The sequence below is a fragment of the Paramormyrops kingsleyae genome, chromosome 5 (genome assembly GCF_048594095.1).
Source record: "Paramormyrops kingsleyae isolate MSU_618 chromosome 5, PKINGS_0.4, whole genome shotgun sequence".
In the NCBI taxonomy this organism is placed as follows: Eukaryota; Metazoa; Chordata; class Actinopteri; order Osteoglossiformes; family Mormyridae; genus Paramormyrops; species Paramormyrops kingsleyae.
Window position 1 is genome coordinate 22727849 of NC_132801.1, and position 24422 is coordinate 22752270.

General features: G+C 46.4%; 1 protein-coding gene across 5 annotated transcripts in view; it reads left to right on the plus strand.

Moving 5' to 3' along the window:
• Positions 1–24422, plus strand: part of ppp1r9ba (protein phosphatase 1, regulatory subunit 9Ba) — a 53409-nt gene that overhangs the window by 17234 nt on the left and 11753 nt on the right. For all 5 annotated transcript variants that reach the window (XM_072712433.1, XM_023820858.2, XM_023820856.2 and 2 more), the window contains 3 exons: positions 19103–19235; positions 19365–19485; positions 21025–21129. In XM_072712433.1, coding sequence (XP_072568534.1) covers positions 19103–19235; positions 19365–19485; positions 21025–21129 — 359 coding nt within the window. The remainder of the gene's footprint in view (positions 1–19102; positions 19236–19364; positions 19486–21024; positions 21130–24422) is intronic.

The following is a 24422-nucleotide window of genomic DNA, read 5'->3' on the forward strand; positions in this document are numbered from 1 at the left end:
TAGAAACTCCATTTACAATTTAATAGTTAGATCAGTTGGTAATGGTAGCTATTAGACTATAAATATATACTGCACATACTTTAGTGTGCCATTCGCTAGCTATCTGGTAATTCACAGACTTGTTGTTTCTCATCAACATGTAGTGTTGTCCTAGTTAGCAAAATCATTCTTTGTTACCTACCCATGACAGAATGGATAATGATGGTAGAATTTGCATGTGGACTCAATGAGACAAATGTGTTTGTATTTTGTTGCAATCGGCACAGAAGAGTCAAGACCCAGCAGAAGAGACCCTTCTTAGACTGATGATCCCTAGAGAATCGAATTAAAGAAATCCGGGGAAAAATATTTCAGCCCAAGCAAACTTCCCACCTCATTTTAATAGATTTTGATGAGGAAGATGATGCTGTTATTTTCCTGAGTGTGTTTATGATGATTGTTCTTCCCTCTTGCTTTCCCACCAAAATGAATTAACATTTGAATTACTTGTCAAAACTATTACCAATTTTTCTTTTTGTAGTCCATTTGACATATCGTTGAAAAGGCTTGGAGAATTCACATTGCCGGCGTTGTGCATAAGCAGCTCTGTGTACCTGCACCTCAAAATGATACTGTTTGGTTTCTTAGCCATTAGACAGCTTCATATTCATCTGGAACGGAGCCTCTGATTTGTTTACCTGGTGAGACATTTCTGTATCATAGATAAAGAAGCTCTCAAAAGCGTCAGTAGTCTTGCATCAATCGGTGAACTCAGCACTTATAACCCGTGATATTTACATCGAAAGAGTCTCCATTGCCCTTTCAGGTTGGGTCTTCCATTTCCCATGATTCCCTAGGGCCATGGAAAGATAAAGAGTAGCTGTTTTGTCAATATGGACAGTAGAAACGCCAGGTGCCATGAGGAAACACTCTTGCTGGTGGAACTCTGCCGCTTTCGCTTCTGCATACTATTCTTTACATTTGGAATATTCATTTCCATGATTAGCATAGGGATTACATTTTCAAAGAGAATAAGATAATGCAACAGTTGGCACAATCGCAAATAGCAGAGTAGTACAACCCTTTGGGGCAAAACAAATCTTGAACCTTTTTAAATGTTATTGAGCTGATATTTACTTGTGTTCCTGTGTTTCACAGTGGTAGCCATGAGGTAGTGCATTTCTCAGAGTGCCAGATTTTGGCATTGGACTGTCGTCCACACAAAAGAAAGGGAGTGAAATGCAACTTAAAAAAATAACCTGTAATAATAACCTGCAATGAGAGGTATTTCCTTTCAGTTTCGTACATTTTACAATGTGATGGCAGCCGTGTTCATTTAGTTTTGTAGCTGAGGCCCTATGCTTTCATTTCATGTTAATAAAACAGTATAGACAGGACAGTTTGTGCTTGCCTGTCAAAATTCATGCTTCATGTTACAAAGATAATTCTCTCATTAACCTTGTGACTCAGGGTAATACGTTTTAAGAAAGCTTTTAGAATGAATGAATTTCTAGCATTTTTTGCCATGAAATGTATCCTTTAGTATTTTACTATCTGTTTACTTGCATTAATTCACTGATTGCCAAGTAAATAATGTCTCTTTTTTTAACAGACCATAGCTGAGCAAATCCAGATTTTAGCAACAGTGAAATATATACCACACAATCACTGCTGAATTATTTGTTTTTAGGTAGAACAAATTCACCTTTAGGCACTGATCTGACTTTGGAGAATTTAATTAACTGGAGTGTATGATGATATATCAGGGTCAGAGGATGGTATCTGAGGCCAGGTACACCACCCCTAAGACTAGGGATGCACCGATACCACTTTTTTGGAAAACGAGTACGAGTACGAGTACTTGCAGTTCAGTACTCGCCGATACCGATACTGAGTACTTAATAAAAACATGATTTAAATTTACAGGTAACAGCTTTAGTCATATATTTTAACGGGGGACTAGTTTGGAATTAAGAACATTTATTTAAAATGAAAAGCATGTTGTATGCAACATATTACAGAATAAATAATTGTAAAAAAAAATTTAAACAGTGACAGTGCAACTCAAGTATTTTTTTCAGTTTGTTGTAAACTCTGCCGCTTTGGACAACACAAGGGGCATTAATAAACATCTTTGCTATTTAGTGCACAATATTTGAATAGAGTGGCTGGTCACTCAATGCAATGTACTCGATAATTGCCTGTGTTATTTTCACAGCACGTGGATTGTCTCTGGACATTTTCTCTCGTCTTGCAAGAGTTTGCTGCAGCGTGGGTTGTGTTGGTTTAGAAGCGTGGGTAAACTCTTTGTACTCGTTGTCATGTTGGGATTTTAGGTGCTTGATTAAATTACTTGTGTTAAATGCGCTACCTTTTGAGCCTCCTCTGGACAATTTCGCTGAGCACAATTTGCAGTCCGCCTTTGTTTTATCGTCTTCATTCACTTTGAAATAGTTCCACACAGCTGACATGTCTCGCCTCGCCTTCTCCCTGCTCTGAGCTGCAGCCGGGGCCTGGGGGCGGGCACTCGGCGCCTGTGATTAACCCCTTACACGCCGCTCAAACATAGACATTTCTCAGACCATGGTATCGGTCCCCGGTATCGGGGGACTTTTAACGAGTACGAGTACTTTAGAAAATGTGGTATCGAGGCCGATACCAGATACCGGTATCGGTATCGGTGCATCCCTACCTAAGACAATTCACACATATCGCTGATGGAGCTGCGATAAATAGCCATGCTTGGTGTTACTTTGGGTGTATGATTAAATGCATGGTTATAAGCACACACACACACACACACACACACACACACAGTTACGTGACCAAAAGGTGGCTGTGTTAACGCAGTGCTTTTTTTTTTCACTGGAGAGAGTAAAAGCCTGCATTCTATGTAAAAGGCCAAGAAGTCAGTGTTAAGAACTGCATAGTTCACCTTTCAAACAGCTTTAGGATAACTAGTGATCTGAAGTAACAAGGCAACTGTAAACCTGTTAGATATTCAGGTTATTTTTATTATTACTACTACAAGGAAATGTTTGGATTACATTATATTTTTTTCTTATCAAGCTTTGATTTGGCCTGGTTTATCTTCTGTAACTTGAGTTGTACAGCAATGGTATTACATTGGTATTATACAGTATTATTACTTGGCAAGCTACAGTTTATTAACAAATGTATTTGAATTATGAGATATTATGAGCACAAGAGAATATTGCGGTGTAGCTGTAAATGTTTCTGCTACATTGCAGACTCTGTCAGGGACATGGTGTCCTTCTGAATGCATGATGTATTATAGCCTTATAATGACAGATACGGCAGTGTCCCACTGAAACATCATAGTTGGCCAGCCCTTTTTTGTGTTGCATATTACGAAGCTGAAGATGGTACCAAAAATGTAAAAGACAGTATTACAAGCCACTTGTCAGGTTGACGTTTTCTGTGTTGAGTCAAGGAGGGGCACCTATGTAACATAAATTTAACATTGTATGCCTTGCCATATGTTTTCAGTAAAGTCAATTGGCAGTAGAATTATTGTTACAAGATGGTTTTCAAATGCTGCCATATGCCTTATAGGAACCTTAAATCACTGAAACCTACCAGTACTCAAATAAAAGACCTATTTTACTTTGTTACTGAGATTCCCCGAGGCTGTGATGAAGCGTAGAGGCCTGGGGTGCTAATTGCAGCTGATATTAGCGCCTGGTGGATCGCCGCAGTTCATCTGCATTGCTGCACTAGGGCCCATCTTGCGAGCTGTCAGCAACTCAGGGTGCAGCGGGGGGGGGCTTGGGAAAGGCGCTGGAGGGTATAGGGGGGAGGGGCGGGTAGTCTTGCCCTTAGACACCAAATGCCAAATGTCAAAACTGGGTACTGTCTGAACACAGGTTCTGAACGGCAAAAAATGTCAAAATGTCAGCTGACGCATCTTTAACAGGCCGTCCATATGGCGGAAGGTAGAATGTGAAAATATGCTAGAGGTGGCTATTATAACTGATTATTTTACTTCATGATTTATTTTGTAAGTTATGATAAGACAAAAAAATCATGGTAATGTCTCATCTTTCTCGGTGGATCCGGAATGAGCACTAGATTTGATGGAAATTTGGAATTGTGAAATTTATGAAGCCTTGACATTTATACTGACCTGTTTCAGCTGCCAGCTTCACAGCAGACCATCTTGTGTGGTATGTGTCCATCTTTGCGTGTTTGTGTGCTTTCATTCTAATGCCTGTGTGTGTTTGCATTGGTGCAGTGTGTGTTTGTGTGTGTGTGTGTGTGTGTGTGTGTGTGTGTGTGAGAGAGAGAGAGAGAGTGGTCGTGGCTCGGGGCATGTGTGTGTGTTTGTGTGTGTATGTGTGTGTGTGTGTGTGTGTGTGTGTGTGTGTGTGTGTGTGAGAGAGAGAGAGTGGTCGTGGCTCGGGGCATGTGTGTGTGTTTGCAATTGCATTCATCAGTCTGTGTATGTGCATGTTTGTGTTTGCCCGCATGTCTGCGTGTTAAAGCTGCCACTAACCCCCCTGGTCTTAATCTGATTGGAAGGGCTTTGACAGCTGACATGCTCTTACTGTTTAAATTGGCTGGCTTGCATGGGGTAACCGCTTCTGATTGGTCCAGCCATTCCAGTGGGGCCTTCACCAGGGGGGTTTGTGACGTCAATGCTTTTCACTGGGTCAGCAGTAAGGAGGGCTGCTGTAGACAGTCTGGGTGGGGACTGCAGCATTTTACTCCTGTCATATAAGATCCGGCGTGTTAAATCTTTTTTTGTTTTGTTTTTTTCTTCTTTGTTATATAATACGGACATGTGACAGAGAGGTGTTCTCTGTCGGGGCTGATTTTTTGACTCCATGTCAGGAAATCAGTGGGTGAGATCTCAGAAGAATGGGCAGCTTCCTTTGTGCCCAGATGAGAGCCCCAGCGAAGCGCTGGGAGGGGATGGAGCTGCGAGAGCCAGGCAATGCTCAGCTGCAGGGAGACTGACACTGTGTATTCATAAGCGGGTGTTTCAGCTCTCCGCTCATCGGCCCTCCTCTGCAGCGACACGCCTCCTTTGTTCCGCTTCAGGGAGACACCTACCGAGGACCGGCGGCCAATTGTACCTGCAAACGGCACCATCCTGTCCACACACGTGCAGGGAGGCGCCTCGTAATCCATGCCTTTGTCTTGTGGACTGCATTTGTACTCCAGCCTGCAGGGTGCAGGATTCCCTCATTAGGGTTCCTCCATTTCTCTGCAGGTCTGAGCCCCCCCCCCCCCCCCCCCGACAGCACAATAGACTCCTCAATCGAGGTCACGTTATCCCATTGGCTGCGTGCTTGCGAAATGGACATTCTGCAAGCCACATATGCCATCTTAAGTCCTCAGGTAATAGTTACTAAAAGGAAATGCGGATTCAGGGTAAGGTTTTTGTGTGTGAGACTAACAGTGACTATTGGTGTTATTTTGGAGGATAAAAGAGAAATGTAACAGAGACCATAAAGAGCTGAATGTATTTCAGCATCCCTCAGTTTCCAGAATACTTCTCTGGCAAAGCGTCACAATGAGCCTGGACTCTATCCCTAGAAGCGCAGGGCATACAGAGACACCCTGGAGGGCGTGATGTTTATATTGCTTGCATTAATTATGATCCAGATTTAAACCAATTTATAATAATACAGCACATTCATGTGTTAAATTGATTGCCTCTGCAGTGTCACAACAGGAACATTAGTGCTTTGTTCTGCTGACCGACTGCTGTGACCCATCAGCCCAGAATAAAATAAAAAAACGCAGAAGCAGGAAAATTAAATGTGACATGCTATTAATATGTGACCGGGTCTGTGGGAAACCCTGGGGTGCCCCATTCGACGTCGTGCCCCCTATAATTGTGCCAGAAGCAGACGCTAGACTGGGGTTCTTCAACTCTGGACCTTGATTCCAAATCCAGGCCGTGTTTTCAGTTCTCCCAGGTAGTTGTTTAATAATTACTGATTCTGATTGGTCAGGGGCTTCACACCTGACTGACAGGTAAAGGAAGGCTGGAAAACCAGCAGTGCTCGGACCTCGAGGGCCGTGAGTTGAATAACCCTGCGCTAGACCCTCTGGGCCGGTGCCGCTGGTCGTTCTGAACGGACGGAGCAGGATCGAGTCGTCGGCAGCATCGAGGATCATCTCCCCTCAGAAGCGTACTTCAGTACTTTTGCTCTGGCGCTCCTGTGACATCGTGGCCGTTCATGTTTGCTGTCGGGCTCAGACAGACCTTGAATGCTCTGGCTGCGGGCCCTGCCCGCTTCCTGTGGCGAGGCTGGAAGAACGGGGGCGGATGACAAGCGTCCCATGGCACGGCACCTCCCGCGGGCTGCAGGAACAGCCCCCAGATCAGAGCAGCTCCCATCTGAGCCCTCTGGGGAAAGCCGATAGGACGTCCTCTGGCGGCCCCAACCCCTGCCCTACATCCTCTACTCCTTACAGAAGCTTTATTCGACAGTTTTTCGGCGTAATCCCAGCATGACCGCCATCACAGCCCGTATCTGAACCGAGACCTGCCGCCACCGTGATGTGGAATTAGGTCTGCCGGCTTTACTTTTCTGGTTCTGTTTAATTGTGACATGATGCTTACATAAAACATCAAGGTGGACACCTTTTGGTTTCATGCTATTTATGCAGTTTTTAAAAATCCTGAAAGACAACATCCTAAAAACAAGGTGCAGTGTTGGGCATTTCTGGTCCGGAAGCTACAAATCCAGACCAAGATTTTGTCTCTACCAACCAGTTTAGCATAAAGAATCACAGTCACAGGGAACTCAAGTGGTTGGTACAACCTAAATCTTGGTCTGGATTTGTAGCTTCTGGACCTGAAATGCCCAACACTGACTAGGTGGTAAAGCATTCGTTAGCTAAACCACTGGCTGAGCAGGAATGCTCTTCCATAAGCGATTCCCTTCTTGTGTTTTGACTCTTCATAGGCCTGCAGGCTTACTGATGCCCCAGTAAGAGTCCGGATTCAATCAGCAGAGCGTGGTCCTGTGGAGCCAGTCAGCCTTTGACCTCCATTCACATAAACTGATGTAGATGTCCGAGTCCAGATTATAATGTCTGTTAATCCTCAGGCTGTCAGGCACTTGGGCTCAGAGCAGAGGACTGGGACAGCAGATCACCCCTGAGGCAACACGTCTGATGGGACGTAACACGTCACTAAACGACACGCAGATCCTAACCATAATCCATAACCAAGGCAGTAACACATGCGGCCAAAGATGACACCTGACACCATGACAGCCAGCATTAATCACTTTTAGAAAACCCATAAGCACATCTGCGAGCTTCTCCTACAATACTTCAGTAAGTTCGAGCATGGTGCAGTATTATGGGCTGATTTTCTTATGTTTCACATAACAAACTTAGCCAGTTAACTAACGTCAATGAAAATAGTAATAAAGATGTAAGTCAATTTTCACACAAGTACTTAAAGTGAGAAAATAACAGGGAGGGACCAGAACAGATAGAGTTCCCAAATTATATCATCAACTTCCTGTTATCTTGACACACTTCCTGTTGCTCTTGCCTCATGCTATTTTTAGCCATTCGCTTCTGAATCCTCGAACATGACAGCCATATATAATGCACAGACATTTTTTTGCTTGACCGGTCAGTGACTTGATTAATTTTTTCTGTCCTTAGCCACCAGGGTGGGGATGTGTGGGGGGGGGGGGGGGGGGGGGGGGTTGAAGGTGGTAAGTGACGCATGATGCTATAGCAGCACCGGCTCTTGGGGGGAGATCTGGCTGCTCATGCCAGGCGGGAGTGTCCTCCTGACATTGATCGCTTTCTGTTGTCCTTATCATCATGATTGTCTAGCTGGAACAGGTCACTATTACAGCCATTTTTGTCCTCACCCTCCCCAAAGCAGGTATTTTTACATCTTGGTCTCAATACCATTTTATACTGTACGTATTATTTATCTACTGCTGAAGTCAGGGTTAAGCTGCATGAATAAACAGCAATATCCATTTCCCAGGGTATTATCTCCATTACACCAGGTTCTGTCAGAATAGCATTGTGCCCTTGTAACTCAAGGCCACCGTACAAGTGGAGCTGTATTTGACACTACTGAAGCTTCCTGCTTTGCGCTTTTACATTCCTGGCCTGTTCTGGCTCCTAATGGGATGAATCTATCCAGCCACTGGGTGTGGATCTGCTATGCATAGATCTGTTATATGTAGATCTGCTCTGCTTAGGTCTGCTGTATGTAGATCTGCTATGCATAGATCTACTGTGTGTAGGTTTGCTGAAATGCAGCCATGTTGTAGATCTGGGGTATGTCACCGAGTCTTTACATAATTTCTAGCCATGAATTTTAAACGCCACCGTTTGAGGGGGGGATATTGATGAATCTTAAATGAGAACAAGTTAGGTTTGCGAGGAATACACAAAATATTGAATCGGAGCCCCCCCCCCCAACGTGTGCCTTGGATTCCTCGTCTGTCTCCTTGCGCCTGAACATTTGTGCATGAGGGTGGTTGCTATAGCAACTGGACTGCTAAACAGGATATTTTGTGCCAGAGTTCCATTCCTTTAACAGGCATCAAACCAGGCGATTGTGAAAACAAAATAGTGAAATGGGAAGGGGGGGGCTAATAAAACCTGCAGCCACTGCTGCCTCCTGTTCCCAACCCCAAAGTGCTTATGTGGGTTCTGCTCCCAATCGGAATTCCACTCGCTGGCTGGGGTGGACGCAGGGGAGTTACAGGAGGGCTTCAAAGCTGCTGCCTCATGTGTTTTCTCATGGTCTTTGCCCCCCACCTTTTTTTTCTGCGTAAACATGCGGACTGTCACCCCACCCCACCAAATCTTCACCTATAAGCTAGGGCAGGGATACTTGTGGTCACCTAGGATTCATCCACATGGCATGAAATGGGCACGGCATTCCGGAACACCAGGAGAAGCAGTAGGGTGACTGGCACAGTAATGGCTATCTGCGTATTTCTGAGCCATTTTTACTGTAAACGGTCTTGCGGGTTCAGTCATATAGGGTGTGAGCTGGGGCTATAAAAGCTGAGACGGCTGGATGAGGCCCTCGCTCGACATTCCAGGCCGGCTGTGGAGCCGCTCGGACCGCGGCGACTCCCAGGGTGAGCAGCTATCTGCCACGACCGGAACCGCGACGTTTTACCCGCTTCCTCCTGGCCGGTGCCGCCCATCCCCCTTAGCGCTGTCACCAAGCCGAAAGCACAGGCGCCCGGACCCATGGAGCCTGGCCCCTGTCCATCTCCCGGCGTGCTGGGCTGAGTTGGCAGCGCGCTGAGGAGGAGGAGGAGACCCGCCAGCGGAGCTAGAGGGAGCCAGCGAAGACGAACGCGCTCCTGAGTCATTCCCCTTCTTCATTAAACGGAGAAGCCGAGGTCGCAGTCCAGCTCTCGGCATTAGCAAACGTTACGGCCTCCATTCAGCCTGGGGAGTGCAGGCTAAAGGCTCAGACAAAGAGATGCCGGCCTGGGATGGGGATGCGGCCCGGCTTCTGCAGGATGTGAGTCAGCCGCCTCCCAGCATTCCCTGGGCCTTTGTGCCGGATGCACGCCGAGCGTGATGATAGTGGCAGAGGGCCGGAGCGGACAATGACTGGGCTTTGAGCATCGCAGGGCTGGGGGGCAAGAAAATGAAAGAATAGGAAGGAGTATCACTTACTAAGATGCCATGAGAGGATTTGCGGGCAGGGGAAGAGAAAAACAGACACTGTGTTTTAATGCTGTGTGACGGGGATTTTGAATATTTAAGCAATGTTTCATTTTCTGGGAACGTGGTATATGAAATCAGCCAGCATTCAACTGCCCCGTATTTTTTCTTTTATGGAGAATCTGTCATTATTTAATATCTGATGGGTGGTTCAGATACTGCTCACCCTTTACTCACCTGCCAGCGGTTTGCATTGAAATCCAACACACTCAAATTTACTGCCACTTCTAAGTACCCTGATTCAAGAGGGAACTGAAGCTCGCCACACAGAGGATGCCCATGTAGCACTATAGCAGTCAGTTAATGTACCAATCAGCAGTCATTGATAGTCTATAACTGAAACCCGTTTGCATTTGCAAATTTATTTCCCGTCGCCTATTCCATTTATGAACAACCAGCAATTAAGTAATCCCAGGATTCAAAGTCAGCACGAAAGTACAGGCTGTTCCCAGGTTAAGAACGTCTGACTTGTAGACAACTCGTCCTTAGGAACGGGCTGCCATAAAGTCTACTGCAATAAAAATTCGGGGTTAAATACATTGGTTCATTTGTGACGCCCATGAAGCATTGCACAGCTTCAGCGGCTGATGGTACAGTACAGTACCGTATGTGGTTACTTGTATTGTTACTATATTATTATTATTATGTGCTGTATTATTTCCAACTTATGTACAAATTTTAAGGACAGACCTAGGGAAGGGATCTTATTTGTAACCTGCGAACTACCTGCACTGTGAATGACACTTCATTCATGAAATGTGAAGCACTGCATTACATTTTCTCCCTGTTCTGCAGTTCATTTAAAAACTAGGTTAATGCTATATATATACCATATTTACATTACCTTTGTATAGCATGCTTGAATTGCGGTGCTAAAGTGTTTTAAACTGGACCAGTTAACAGCTTAAGCACAAATGGGACCATGTAGCATGTCATCTGGGTACCGTTTGCCTGCTGTCTCATGCATACTGAGGACTGGACATGTTGCTCCCGTCACAGACCATTTCACCTGCTACACACCTGCTACACAGCAAAGATGTATGTGATGTCGGTTTTCGCAGCTTGAGAACTGTATATCTTGAGATCCTAGCAACGGATCGAATTTTCTGAATTTAGTAATATGCATCACTGCAAATTCCTTATGTGATAATTGCCTGAAATTTAAAGTAGGTAATTTTCTGTATCTGCATGCTTGTAGGTTTAATTCAGCGATAAATCTGTTTTTTTATTGTATGGATTGTATTAAGGTTGGTATTGCCAACAGTGGATGGTGCTTTAGTGTTTTGTGTTGCTTTTGCATGTCATTAAGACCAAGAGGTTTAAGTTTCTGTGGCTTTTTATGTACCATTTAGTTACTTTGACACGCGTGTCAAACCGGAGCATGATTTTAAAGGTACAGTGTAAGGGGTTTTAAAAATGACTGAACACAGTGTGACATCCTGTCTGGAAATTCATACTTCACATGCTGTGTTCAGTGGTGGTTTTAAGCCTTGGATATTTTGTTTTAACAAAGAAGTACTGTAGTGCTGAACAGCCCATTAAATGAAAGGTAAAATCAAGCACCTGACCATGCAGTCAGGGTTACAAACATTCGAGCATGGTGCTGTCATAGGATGTCACCTTTGCAATAAGTCAGTTCGTGAAATTTCTTCCCTGCTACATGTTCCTCAGTCAACAGTAAATGGTATTATTGCAAAATGGAAGCATTTAGGAACAACAGAAACTCAGCCATGATGTGGCAGACCACGTAATGTAACAGCGGGGTTGCTGAGTGCTGAGGCGCACACTGTGCGTCGCCAAAGCCCTGTTGACTCAATAACCACAGAGTTCCAAACTTCCTCTGGCATTAACCCCAGCAAAAGTATTGTGTGCTGGGAGCTTCACTTAATGGGCTTCCATGGCCGAGCAGCTGCATGCCAAGCATTGGAGGAACGGTGTAAAACACGCAGCCACTGGACTCTGGGGTAGTGGAAACGTGTTCTGTGGAGTGACAAATCAACTTTCTGTCTGATGGATGAGTCAGGGTCTGGCGAATGTTACCTGCCTGACTGCATTGTGCCAACTATAAAGTTTGGTGGAGGAGGGATGATGGTGCACAGGCCCCTTAGTTCCAGTGAAGGGAACTCTTAATGCTTCAGCATACCAAGACATTTTGGACAATTTTATGCTTCCAACTTAGTAGGAACAGTTTGAGGAAGGCCCTATTCTGTTCTAGTATGACTGTGCTCCAGTGCAAAGCAAGGTCCATAAAGACTTGGTTAGGTAAGTTTGATGTGGAAGAACTTGACTGGCCCACACAGAGCCCTGACCTCAACCCCATCAAACACTTTTGGAATGAACTAGAACAGAGACTGCAAGGCAGGCCTTCACGTCCAGCATAAGTGTCTGACCTCACAAATGCTCTTCTTGATGAATGAGCTAAAATTGCCACAGACACACTCCAAAATCTTGTGGAAAGCCTTCCTAGAAGAATGACAGCTATTACAGCTGCAAAGGGGGACCAACTCCATACTGATGCCTGTGGGTTTAGAGTGGGACATCATGAAAGTTCCTGTAGGTGGGATGGTCAGGTGTCCCAATGCTTTTGTACACTTAGGCTATGCACAGTACAAGTGCACTTGCTGAAAATTAGGCTTCTTCATGTTTTATATTTTTCCATAAATACTTGAAAAACGAAAAGCAAAAATGACAATTTGCAAAATAGAACATAAGGAGCACCAAAGCAGTATTCAAGAAAACAGATAATTGTCTTGGATTTTTCAAAGGAACCACTGGCTTTGGTAACGTCTTCATCAACAAGCAGTTGGTGATTTTCAGGAGAAAATGACCTGACATGGCTATCTAGTTCTTCTGCAGCAGATCACAGCTCCTTATGGGTACCTTTGCTTAGGCTCTTCCCTCCAGATCATTCCATACGAATTCTGTGGAAAGCTCGACAGGCTGTATCATAAGTTTAAGTTGCTGTTCTGTCTCCAGATAGTTCTTGCATGTTTGTGAGGTATAGTTTTGGCCATTGTCTTGTTGAGGTGTGAAGGGCTGCCCAGTCAGCTGTAACCCTGATGGGACGGCCTGGGGTGGCATTGGGACCTTGCCATGGTGATCATGCCGGTTGAGATTTGGGAAAGATCTCCAACTCTGTCACCAGTAAAGCAATCACAGACCATGACACTGCCTTCTGCGTGTTTGACAGTGGAGACTTGACAAGTTTACATACATAATCAAATTCACAAACAAACTTTTGCCTGGTTTTGTTTATTCTGATGGGTTGGTTTTTTCTTCAGAAGTTCCCAGTATATTACCAGTCAGGCTCTGTGATGTGGCCTACTACCAATTCTGCCTGCATTGCTATGTAGTCCCAGTGCCCTTCGATAACACATAAATCAACACTGACTGGGATTACCTCTGTGATGTTATTATTCATCTGTTCATCCATCCATCCATTCATCCATCCATCTATTCACCTTCCTAACTGGTAATCCTCATAGGGGCGGGGGAGGGGGCAGCACAGGGCACAAGGCAGGGGAACACTCTGAATGGGATGCCAGTCGGTCATAGGAGACGTGTGCGCACAAGCACGCACACACACACACGTGCACACAAACAGTGATACACATCGGGCAGTACAGAGAAGGCACTCAGCATAACTACGTGCTTTTAGATGGTGAAGGGGAGTAATCATCATCATCAGACTGGGTCCTGGTTTCCTTCCTCACAGGCACAATCCTGTAGTCCAGTCAGGCTCTCTGTATTTTGGGGGATTGAAGTGTCCATGCTAACTGTGCCTTCAGGTTAGGGGTGGCACAGCGTCCATACTAACTGTGCCTTCAGGTTAGCGGTGGCACAGTGTCCATGCTAACTGTGCCCTCAGGTTAGGGGTGGCACAGCGTCCATACTAACTGTGCCTTCAGGTTAGCGGTGGCACAGTGTCCATGCTAACAGTGCCTTCAGGTTAGCGGTGGCACAGTGTCCATGCTAACTGTGCCCTCAGGTTAGTGGTGGCACAGTGTCAATGCTAACTGTGCCCTCAGGTTAGGGGTGGCACAGGGTCCATACTAGCTGTGCCTTCAGGTTAGTGGTGGAACAGTGTCAATGCTAACTGTGCCCTCAGGTTAGGGGTGGCACAGGGTCCATACTAGCTGTGCCTTCAGGTTAGTGGTGGAACAGTGTCAATGCTTACTGTGCCCTCAGGTTACGGGTGGCACAGTGTCCATGCTAACTGTGCTCTCAGGTTACGGGTGGCACAGTGTCAATGCTAACTGTGCCCTCAGGTTACGGGTGGCACAGTGTCCATGCTAACTGTGCTCTCAGGTTACGGGTGGCACAGTGTCAATGCTAACTGTGCCCTCAGGTTACGGGTGGCACAGTGTCCATGCTAACTGTGCCCTCAGGTTACGGGTGGCACAGTGTCCATGCTAACTGTGCTCTCAGGTTACGGGTGGCACAGTGTCCATGCTAACTGTGCTCTCAGGTTAGGGGTGGCACAGTGTCCATGCTAACTGTGCCCTCAGGTTCGTGGTGGCACATTATCCATATGAGCTGTGAGTATTTAACTGGGGAAAGGCTTTACTGTCCGGTGTATCAGTTCTATTGGTTGTGAGCTTTTCAGTTCTGTTTTGAATATTCTGAAACTGCTGAAAAGGAGAAATTTTGACTGAGAGTCGTTCCTTTTTAAACCCTGTGATGTTAAAAGTATATTATTTGTGTTTGGGGAAATTTTAATCTGTTCATACCATAGCTTGAAAACATTTTATGGCGCACTGATGCGAACTGATGAGCAGCATCATTCAGGAGAGCTAAAAGCTATAAGATCTGATTTTTTTCACTGTTTATTGCAGCCTCAAGAACAAAAATGGTGTCAAAACTCACAATTGCTAGCTGGGTGGTTTCTGTGGTGCTGAAGCCATGTGACCAAGTTGCTGCATTCAGGCTAAGAGATACTTCTGCCTGCTGTCTACATGTGAGAGAGGGAAGAGCAACAGAGGGAGGAATGGCAGCGAGGAGAGAGTCACGGTGATGTGACCGGGCAGCGGCGCCTGAGGAGGAGAAGAGGGAGGCAAGCTGTGGAAAAAAGAGAGCGAGGGAGAGAGAGAGAGATGGGGGGAGAAAAACAGGAGGAGGAGCAAAGCAGAGTGAGGGAAAGAGGATGGGAGAGGAGCAGAGGGAAAGAGAGACAAAAGAGAGTGGGAGGGGATAGTGAGCGAAACAATGGGAACGGAGAGCGACATGGGTAATTACAGGGCACTGGGGGCTCCTGCTTGGGGAGGTCTGCTTGATGAAATGGTTACACTTCATGTGAGAAGGTGCAGAAGAGCCACAGCTTCCAGTGTCCAACAGTCGCTTATAAATCAAGATATGAATAGAGACCTCCTTCCGTGACCTGGCTGCATTAGTGCTCTACCTACCAGCATTTACCTCAAGTTACAACAGCATTCAAGGCAAAGGCAGGGGACTGGATCGGTTCTTGCGAATCTTGAAGACAGGAAACCAGCTGTCTGATGTTTTCGTGGTTTCCAGGGAGACCTGTTCCGCCGTGGATGTAGCCTGCCGCTGGTAGTTTGAAATGGATGAAAATACCAGGTACAGAGGCCCCATATTTTGTCTTTAAATATAGATACCTCTCTGAACATGTTTCTTTGATAGAAATACAAGTGAAATCTTAATAACGGCCTTCTGTTCATCTATACTTTACCAGTCTGAAAAGAGATGCAGCTGCAGACTGTTTCGGCTGCGTTAAAATCGCCTTGTCAGCTAATTAGTGTAAAGCTACCTGGCAGAGGAAGAGTCCAGAGTACCACTTGGATTCTGCTTTTGTATTTGCCCATGTTTACTTTATAAATGACTCTTGCAGAATGTTTTAGGACTGAGTGCAAGGTGTCCACCACAAATCTTGCCAGCGGTGATAAGTGTCATTTTTACAGCCAGGCTGGATGATTCTCAGTGGTTTTGGCAGAAAAGGTTCGACCATTTTGCCTGGATGCCTCAACGATCCGAGAGTTATAATTACCGTGAGTGCTGGGCTGGCGCTGTGCTCAGAGATGACCTGACGTAGCGACTTAACAATCCCAGCAGCCTTTAATGGTGCTATTTTTGATACCTACAAGCCTGCACTGCTCTCAGTGTGTCCTCCCCAGGAGAAACACAGTATACCTACACTAACACACCTATAGATGTTCCTGAGCTCCTGACATTGTCTGACTTAAGCAGGGAAGTTAGTCTCTTACCTCTGCTAACCTCCCAGTCTCTCACAGCAAGCATCGCTACCAGCCAGCTTCTCCCTTAACATCAGTGCTTAAAAAAAAGTCATTAACAAACTTTCAGATGATTTGACTTCCTGCTTTCCTGCTAGGACTCCTCTGTGACTCCTCCCTGGGCGGCAGGGCGGCTCGCACCTGTGTGGCTGGGGATTTCATGCAGTGTGATGGATCCTGTCCAGGAGGTGCCCTGCCTAGAGCCGTGCACAGGCCTGAAATATCAGCCCAAGCCTGTGGAATTGCAGCCCAGCCCAACCTGGGCCCCACTTAACCCTAACATCATGTTCTACATGCAGACATGCATAGTTAACACATGGATGCACACGAACACAAAGCTTCAAAAGCATGACTAGGCAATTAGCACAACAAATACTGAGGTTGTGACACTACAAAGAGCCAAAACCAGATCAGTGCATGAAAAAACAGGCACAAACCTGGCCATGCTCTGCTGGGGGGGGGGCTACAGCCCCACCCATCTGCTTTCTGGGATGACTCACCAGGACCCTTCACTGGATAAGTGGTTATGGCAGCTGCATACATGGATGGATGGAATCCTGCCGTAGCACAGCGGCTTCTGCAGCAGTAGCGTTAGCAGCAGATCTCAGCCGCCTCTTGCTTACAGCAGACCTGTGGGAGAAACGCTGAACGCCTCTCACTTCAGCTGGTGTGTAAAGCAGCCCACAGCTTGGGGTGATGGAAGTATTTTAGATTCAAACATTTTTGCTGAACCCCCCCCCCCACCCGGTGTTGGCAGCAGAGACTGCAATTTTACTTCATTAGCATACCGCTTGTTATATAGACTAAACTGTTGCAGCTGGAGTTGGTAGAACAAGGATACTCCTGATCCCCCACCCCAAGGTGGCATTGTTCCTTGTTCCTGGTGCATATAAACACTTATATTTGATTTAAAGGGACAGGGATCAGTAGCCTGAACAACACTCTGCTTGCTTGCACAGTCATACCTGTGAAGACAGATACCTTAATTAAAAAAAGATTTATGCAAATATACCCGAAGAAGTATCTTACTAGGCTGACAGAAAGAGAGCTGGCGTGTGACAGTTTGAATGACAATCCTGCGCATTCTGACTTGTAGGCAGGGTGAACCCATCTACCACATATTATTTTTATTAATAAACACGTAGCTCCATGGAGATGCTTGAGTTTATGACAGTAAGGGATCATTGTGTGACCTTTTTTGGAAATAGACGTCAGTGAAATTAAATCCAGCGGCAGAGGACGTTTTGCTTCGCTCGCATTTACCTTTATTCTTATTTATAATGGTCAGTGCTGGCTGGTGACACAAAGTGCTTTTACCCCATCTGTCATTGTGTAGTTCCCGGTCAGTGACTCACCTGGACCGAGGGCTGAGCCGCCCCATGTCCTGCATGCACACGGCCCCCTGCCCCCCCTACCTCTGTCCTCAGATATGTATCGATCCTTTAGCAGCTGGACTGGTTCTATCTAGACCTTAATACTCTGAAGGGAGACATGAATACTTTATGAATTTGTAACTATCCACATTAAATCAGCCATATTTGGACTTTCTACAGCACTATTTCTGATGCTGAAGCTATAAATTGCTTTTGTGGTCTAATGAGGCTTTAAGTTCAGTATATATCAACACACAAAAGTTTTGCCAACATTACTAAAAATACACTGTATTATATAACAGTAAGTAAAAAGGTTTATCGTGGCCTCATTCCTGCCTGTGAGAAGAGACCCCTTCTCATGTTAATGTGCCCTTTCCTAGAGGAGGGAATGACCAGTAAAACCCAGATGCCTGAGGCATGCTGCTTAACTGGGCCATTCCCAGCAGTAATAATTAAGCATAGAGAACATCCATAGTCACCCAGATCTTTCTCCTTCCTCGTTCCATGACTCCTAGGTTAGTGTCATGCTGGGTAACAGCCTAGTGATGCCCCCCCCCCCCCCACCCTTAAAAATTTAACACGGGGAAAAAAACTACGGCGTTAAAACTTGCCGACAGAGAGGGGGTGCTGTTCATGTGCTGTCTAAAGCTGTCTAGAGCAGTGGTTAACAAGGTTAATTAGTGGTTAACACTCTTCGCGTACCACTGTTACGATATTATGCTTGATCATCAAAGAGCGTCTGTTATGTTCACTGAATGAGGCTTATTGTTTCACATTTTCACTCTCGATGCCAGATTTTGATGTACAGTGGGTTGTTGCAGACCTCTGAACGTGGTAGTTCTGTCAATCTCTTTTCATGTTTAGTTTTTAGATGTTTCATTAGCTTACTCCTGCCGTATTAACTTGTTTCATGGCACCCTTTGATATTTTAGCAGAGCACAGTGTGCTTTGCTTTGGTTTTGTCATTAACTTTGAAGTACTTGCACACCGCAGACATTCTATCACATTTATTTTGGTTGTTAATGATATCAATGACGTCTCATCAGGTAGTATTATAGTTATAGGCATTGGCGTAGTGCTACGAGTACGAGTACGAGTACATGAGTACTGTGTTGGGGCGTACCGCCCCCCATTATCCTCCTTCAATGCAAAGGTGAACTGGTCTACAAATTATCCTTAGTATGTTAGTCTGTTAGTCCTGTGATGGACTGGCATCCCGTCAGGGTGTCCCCTGCCCTGTGCCCTGTGATGGGCTGGCATCCCCTCAGGGTGTCCCCTGCCCTGTGCCCTGTGATGGACTGGCATCCCGTCAGGGTGTCCCCTGCCCTGTGCCCTGTGATGGGCTGGCATCCCCTCAGGGTGTCCCCTGCCCTGTGCCCTGTGATGGACTGGCATCCCGTCAGGGTGTCCCCTGCCCTGTGCCCTGTGATGGACTGGCATCCCGTCACGGTGTCCCCTGCCCTGTGTCCTGTGATGGGCTGGCATCCCGTCAGGGTGTCCCCTGCCCTGTGCCCTGTGATGGGCTGGCATCTTGTCACGGTGTCCCCTGCCCTGTGCCCTGTGATGGACTGGCATCCCGTCAGGGTGTCCCCTACCTTGTGCCCTGTGATGGACTGGAATCGGTCTAAAGCTCACTATAGCGTGTATTGAATAAGTGCTATGAAAGATCTGTAAACCAGTCATTGATTACCAATAATACAGTTATTAGAGGGCATGGAGCCCTGGCCTTTTCTCCTGTTTCTGGTCTCTGTGTGAAGATTTCTAAGCTAACCTCCCCTCTCTGCCCCCTAGGTGTTCACGACGTACTCAAATGAGGACTACGACCGACGGAATGACGATGTGGACCCCATGGCAGCCTCGGCTGAGTACGAGCTGGAGAAGAGAGTGGAGAGGCTCGACCTTTTCCCTGTGGAACTGGAGAAAGGTGTGCCGGCTTGCAGGAACACAGATCACCTACTTTTAATGTCGGACACAGTGGCTGCGATGGTCAGTAGGTTGCTTTGCAGTCATCTGCTCAGCTCCGCCTTGAAATGCTGATCCCTTCTTCCTGCAGACGGGGACGGCCTGGGAATCAGCATCATCGGGATGGGCGCGGGAGCAGACATGGGTCTGGAGAAACTGGGCATCTTTGTGAAGACGGTCACAGAAGGAGGGGCCGCCCACAGGGATGGCAGGTACGCGGGTGGGTGGGATTCTCTGGTTCTTTTCTACAATGGTGCTGTTGACCATCTGTAGTGCCTATTAGAAGCTGCTTCAGACAGCCCCCACCATCTAGGGGAGATCTAGATATGAGTAGCCTCTTATCCTCTCTACAGTCGCCCCCTGGCTGTGAGTACCTGCAGCCGCATTCACTGCAGCTGTAGCGCATTCTGCGCTGTGCATGGCATGCGCCCAGCAGCAGACAGCGCGATGTTCCCCGATTTCATCCCTTGCCCGTGGGGGGAGCCGTCACAATTACTTGATTAATCTCTGTTCGATTGTCACAAACCATCAATTAAAATTTTCCTTTTCGATTACTCAGCAATATGGCGGAAGGTCCGAATACAGAGCGAGAGCATCAGTTGTGTGTAAGCACTTCACAATAAAAGTGAATGGAAAATGCAGTCTGTCAGTTTTGCATAGCAGAACTTAAATATCGCCACAACACGACTGTAGTGCAAATACATGTGTGTGTTCCCCCCCTGTGTGTATGTGGACTTTGCGTGTTCCCTACCTGTGTGTGTGTGGACTTTGCGTGTTCCCCCTGTGTGTGTGTGGACTTTGCGTGTTCCCTCTGTGTGTGTGCGGACTTTGCGTGTTCCCCCTGTGTGTGTGTGGCCTTTGTGTGTTCCCCCTGTGTGTGTGTGGACTTTGCGTGTTCCCCCTGTGTGTGTGTGGCCTTTGCGTGTTCCCCCTGTGTGTGTGTGGACTTTGCGTGTTCCCTCTGTGTGTGTGCGGACTTTGCGTGTTCCCCCTGTGTGTGTGTGGCCTTTGTGTGTTCCCCCTGTGTGTGTGTGGACTTTGCGTGTTCCCCCTGTGTGTGTGTGGCCTTTGCGTGTTCCCCCTGTGTGTGTGTGGACTTTGCGTGTTCCCTCTGTGTGTGTGCGGACTTTGCGTGTTCCCCCTGTGTGTGTGTGGACTTTGCGTGTTCCCCCTGTGTGTGTGGGGACTTTGCGTGTTCCCCCTGTGCGTATGTGGACTTTGCGTGTTCCCTCTGTGTGTGTGTGTGTGTGTGTGGACTTTGCGTGTTCCCCCTGTGTGTGTGGGGACTTTGCGTGTTCCCTCTGTGTGTGTGTGGACTTTGCGTGTTCCCCCTGTGTGTGTGTGGACTTTGCGTGTTCCCCCTGTGTGTGTGGGGACTTTGCGTGTTCCCCCTGTGCGTATGTGGACTTTGCGTGTTCCCTCTGTGTGTGTGTGTGTGTGTGTGTGTGGACTTTGCGTGTTCCCCCTGTGTGTGTGGGGACTTTGCGTGTTCCCCCTGTGTGTGTGTGGACTTTGCATGTTCCCCCTGTGCGTATGTCTTGCATTTTTAGTGCAAACATAGTGTACAGCAAGGAGCAGAGTTAATCTGCATTGAGAAGCCTTATGGCCTGGGGGAAAAAGCTCTTCCTGAGTCTCTCTGTCCTGGACTTAGCTTCTTGTCTGCACTGTGGTACTAGCACTTTGTTCTGCTGTTGTTATGACTTTTAATGAAGGTCCCTGGATCTCCTTTTGTACGTCTCTTCGCCCCCCAGGATCCAGGTGAATGACCTGATCGTGGAAGTGGACGGCACCAGCCTGGTCGGGGTAACGCAGAGTTTCGCCGCGTCGGTGCTGAGGAACACGACGGGCAAAGTGAGGTGAGGGACCCCGTGTCTGTCACCCAGGCTGCAGGCCTACGTCTGTCACCCAGGCTGCAGGCCTACGTCTGTCACCCAGGCTGCAGGCCTATGTCTGTCACCCAGGCTGAAGGCCTGCTACGGCGAACCGGCCCTGTGGCCGCAGCTCAGAAGCAAATGGGGCTGCAATGCCCTGCTAGCTAGTCCTGTGCCTTTTCACACTCATGATTTCTAGGGTGACCCCATTACACCCTAAAGCTGGAATGTTGTGTCTGTGTAGAATATTGAGCCTTTTTAAAGATGTATATGCATCTTGTATTTCCGCTTTTCTGAAACCATTTGTGCAGTGAGGGGTACTGTGATCTGGACTCTGTTTGGGGAGGGGCTGGGAGGATGACAGGGGCAATTCTGAGATTTTCTTAGTTGGGGGACATAAGTGGGGCCATAAGTCATACAGAGAGGCCAACCTTATCGTTAGCCAGTGACATGCTTTGAATTGGTGAGTGACAGGGAAGGAGACACTCCAGGGGCCAATCAGCTTTCAGCTGGAGAAGGAGGCATAAACTCTCAATTGAATACCAGACCCCGCCCCACCACCACCACATACACACATAAACAAATAAACAAATAAGGGCAACCCAGCATCAGCAGGTTAACCTGGACAGCATGGTTTTGGGAAGAAACAGGAGTGGGAGGAGCCAGGGGAGGGGGGGGGTGGGGGGGTGGCGAGCAGACGAGACAACCCTGCTGTCCTGTGAGCGTCCTTAAAGCTAAAAACTCAAACCATATGCAGACCCTGAGAGCAGGACCTTCGGGCGCGGCAGATGGATGGGCTCCGGGGGTGTCAGCACTCCCCTGCCCCCCCCCCACGTCATTCTGCCTTCATTCATTATTGAAGGGCCCGCGGACAGCAGAATGGCCCTGACTGGTAGTATTATTTGACTTGTCTAAGAGCACAGGCCCATAACCAGACAGCTCGGGGATGACAGGCAGGGTGGGTGGACCCGATTCTGTCAATAAAGGCCTGATCAGCAGTAGGTTGGATTTAAGGAGGACTTGTTGTGGATGGAAGAAGGACATTTCTGGCTAAGAAAGCTTTTGAGGGATCCCAGGCATTACAGCAATCAACCCCTTTCGCACTCGATCATACTGCGATTGTGACACTTAATGGATGCGGGTGAACAAACCGGCGTATGGATCTGCGGATGGAGCCTCTTAGCTCATGCAGCTCACTGCAGTTGCCCTTGATCTGATCACTCATTGTTCAGTGTTTTGTTTTCATTACTTCCTTTTGCATCAGGTAACAGTGCAGTCTAAGCTGAAAACCTGGAGCCTCCTTGTTTTAGGTAATAATGTGTTCGACCAACAAAATGCACAAGCTTTCTTTTCTACTATATTGTCCCCCCCGGATCATGAATTTGCTCACACAGTGGTAAACAGCAGAGTAAAGAGAAACTGCAGAACACAGTGAAGGCTGTAATGTCATTGCAGTGTTAACGCTGCATTCTGAACATCCTGCTAAATCAATCTTTCTCGCTTCTGCCCATTTGCTGTTATTTCTGTATCTGATTATTAGCTGCAGTCCAGTAGCACTCAGTGTTTTCTTCCATTAATCTGTTCCTTCCCATGTTGGTTGACTCACATTTCCGCTGACTCCAAGGGCAGTTCATCGCTACGTGTCATGGCGTCCTGGAATCTTCGAGTGACCCTGCCTGCTCTCTGGTCTCCCTAAGCAGTAAGCAGAGGTGACGGCGTGCAGCTCGGCCACAGGGGCTGACGTTCTGAGGGCAGGGGTCTCACATAAGATGTATTTTGACAGCATCCCCTGCTAATTAGACGGAATATTTTTTTGGCACGTCTGTTGGGTTCATTTTGGCAAGAAAAGTGGGAAGAGAAAGCTGGAGGTGTTGGACACCCGCATTTCGTACTGGGGAGCCCAATTAATCGTCGGGAAAGGCAGGAGTCAGCAGGAAGACTCGTGTGATTCGATAACGCAGTGACAATGAGACTTAGCATGCGAATCTACACTCCGGATCTTAGTGAGGCTAAGCTTCAGAATCTCTTATTCGTCTCATTTTTCATTTCTTTTTGTTTGTGAGCAGGACAAAAGATTTGGAGCAGCACGACCGTCTCTTGCTTCTTGTCCCTCTTGACCTTCATAACCTGTCAATGAATCAATGTGATTTTGAATTTCAACTAAAAACATTTGAGCAGAAATTGAGTATTGAATTCTTTAACCTAGATGTTATCAAAGGATTATTTAAAGGAAAACTAATAGGATTGGAATGGAATGGAAAGGAAAAGTGAAACTAGTTTTATAAACAGTATGAGATTAATCCTAACAAGAATATGAACAAACTATCACTTCATTAAATGTTTATGTAAATGTAGGTGGTAAAATGAAGAAAATGACACCTTGGCATGAATACGTCATGCCTAAAAAGTCTGTTTGCTGATTTAGTTCTTTGCACAGTTACTCAGCATTTGTTGTACTTTGTTTTTTCACACACAGAAAACATGTGCAAACAGCCATATGTGGAAAATGACAATAAATTTCCCCGGTTTCTTTGCCAGTTGCGGCACTGCGCTCTAGGAAGACGCGTGAGGTGTTGGCAAGGCCAGCTCACTGCATTCGGCAAATTGTCGTCCTCTGTGCAGTGCATCATATCCACACGCATTGCTGCTCTGGACGTTTTTTTATTGCAATTAGTTGCGTAACCATGTTTATGCTCCTCTAAGTGCTCATGAGAGCAAAATTGTTGATTTAATTAAACTCGGTGCATTATTTCTGATGCATAATATATGTTTTATAGCATAAACAAATGATGGTGATGCTGTGTTGCTAAGTATTTTTAAGGTGCATTGACAGATTAGCGAGGATTTATCACATCTTGTGTCTGTGAAGAGGGAATATTCCAGACCTGAGAGGCGAATGGAGACCTTCTGTCTAGAGGTCTTACATCCAGCCTGCATATATTAAAAAGTCTTAGGCAGTGAAAGGAAACGTTTAAAGGTATTTCTCTGGGTAGTAAGTATATATTTGCTCAAAAAATATATACAATATAACATTAGAAATGAACAGTAGCACAATTAAATTAATTAAGATTTTTTTCTTCTGTTTTCCAAAATGTTTCTGATCTCTTGGTGGATGGTTCCTGAACTTCTCCTAAGGGGTTTCACAAATTTCCCCATCAGTTCCCTTAATTAACTTAATTAGCTAAATAACTTGATGAGGTGCTGATGAGCCAAACATGCATGCTAGTGATTAACAAGTACATGGATATTTGATAGACTGCCCAAGACTTTTATACAGT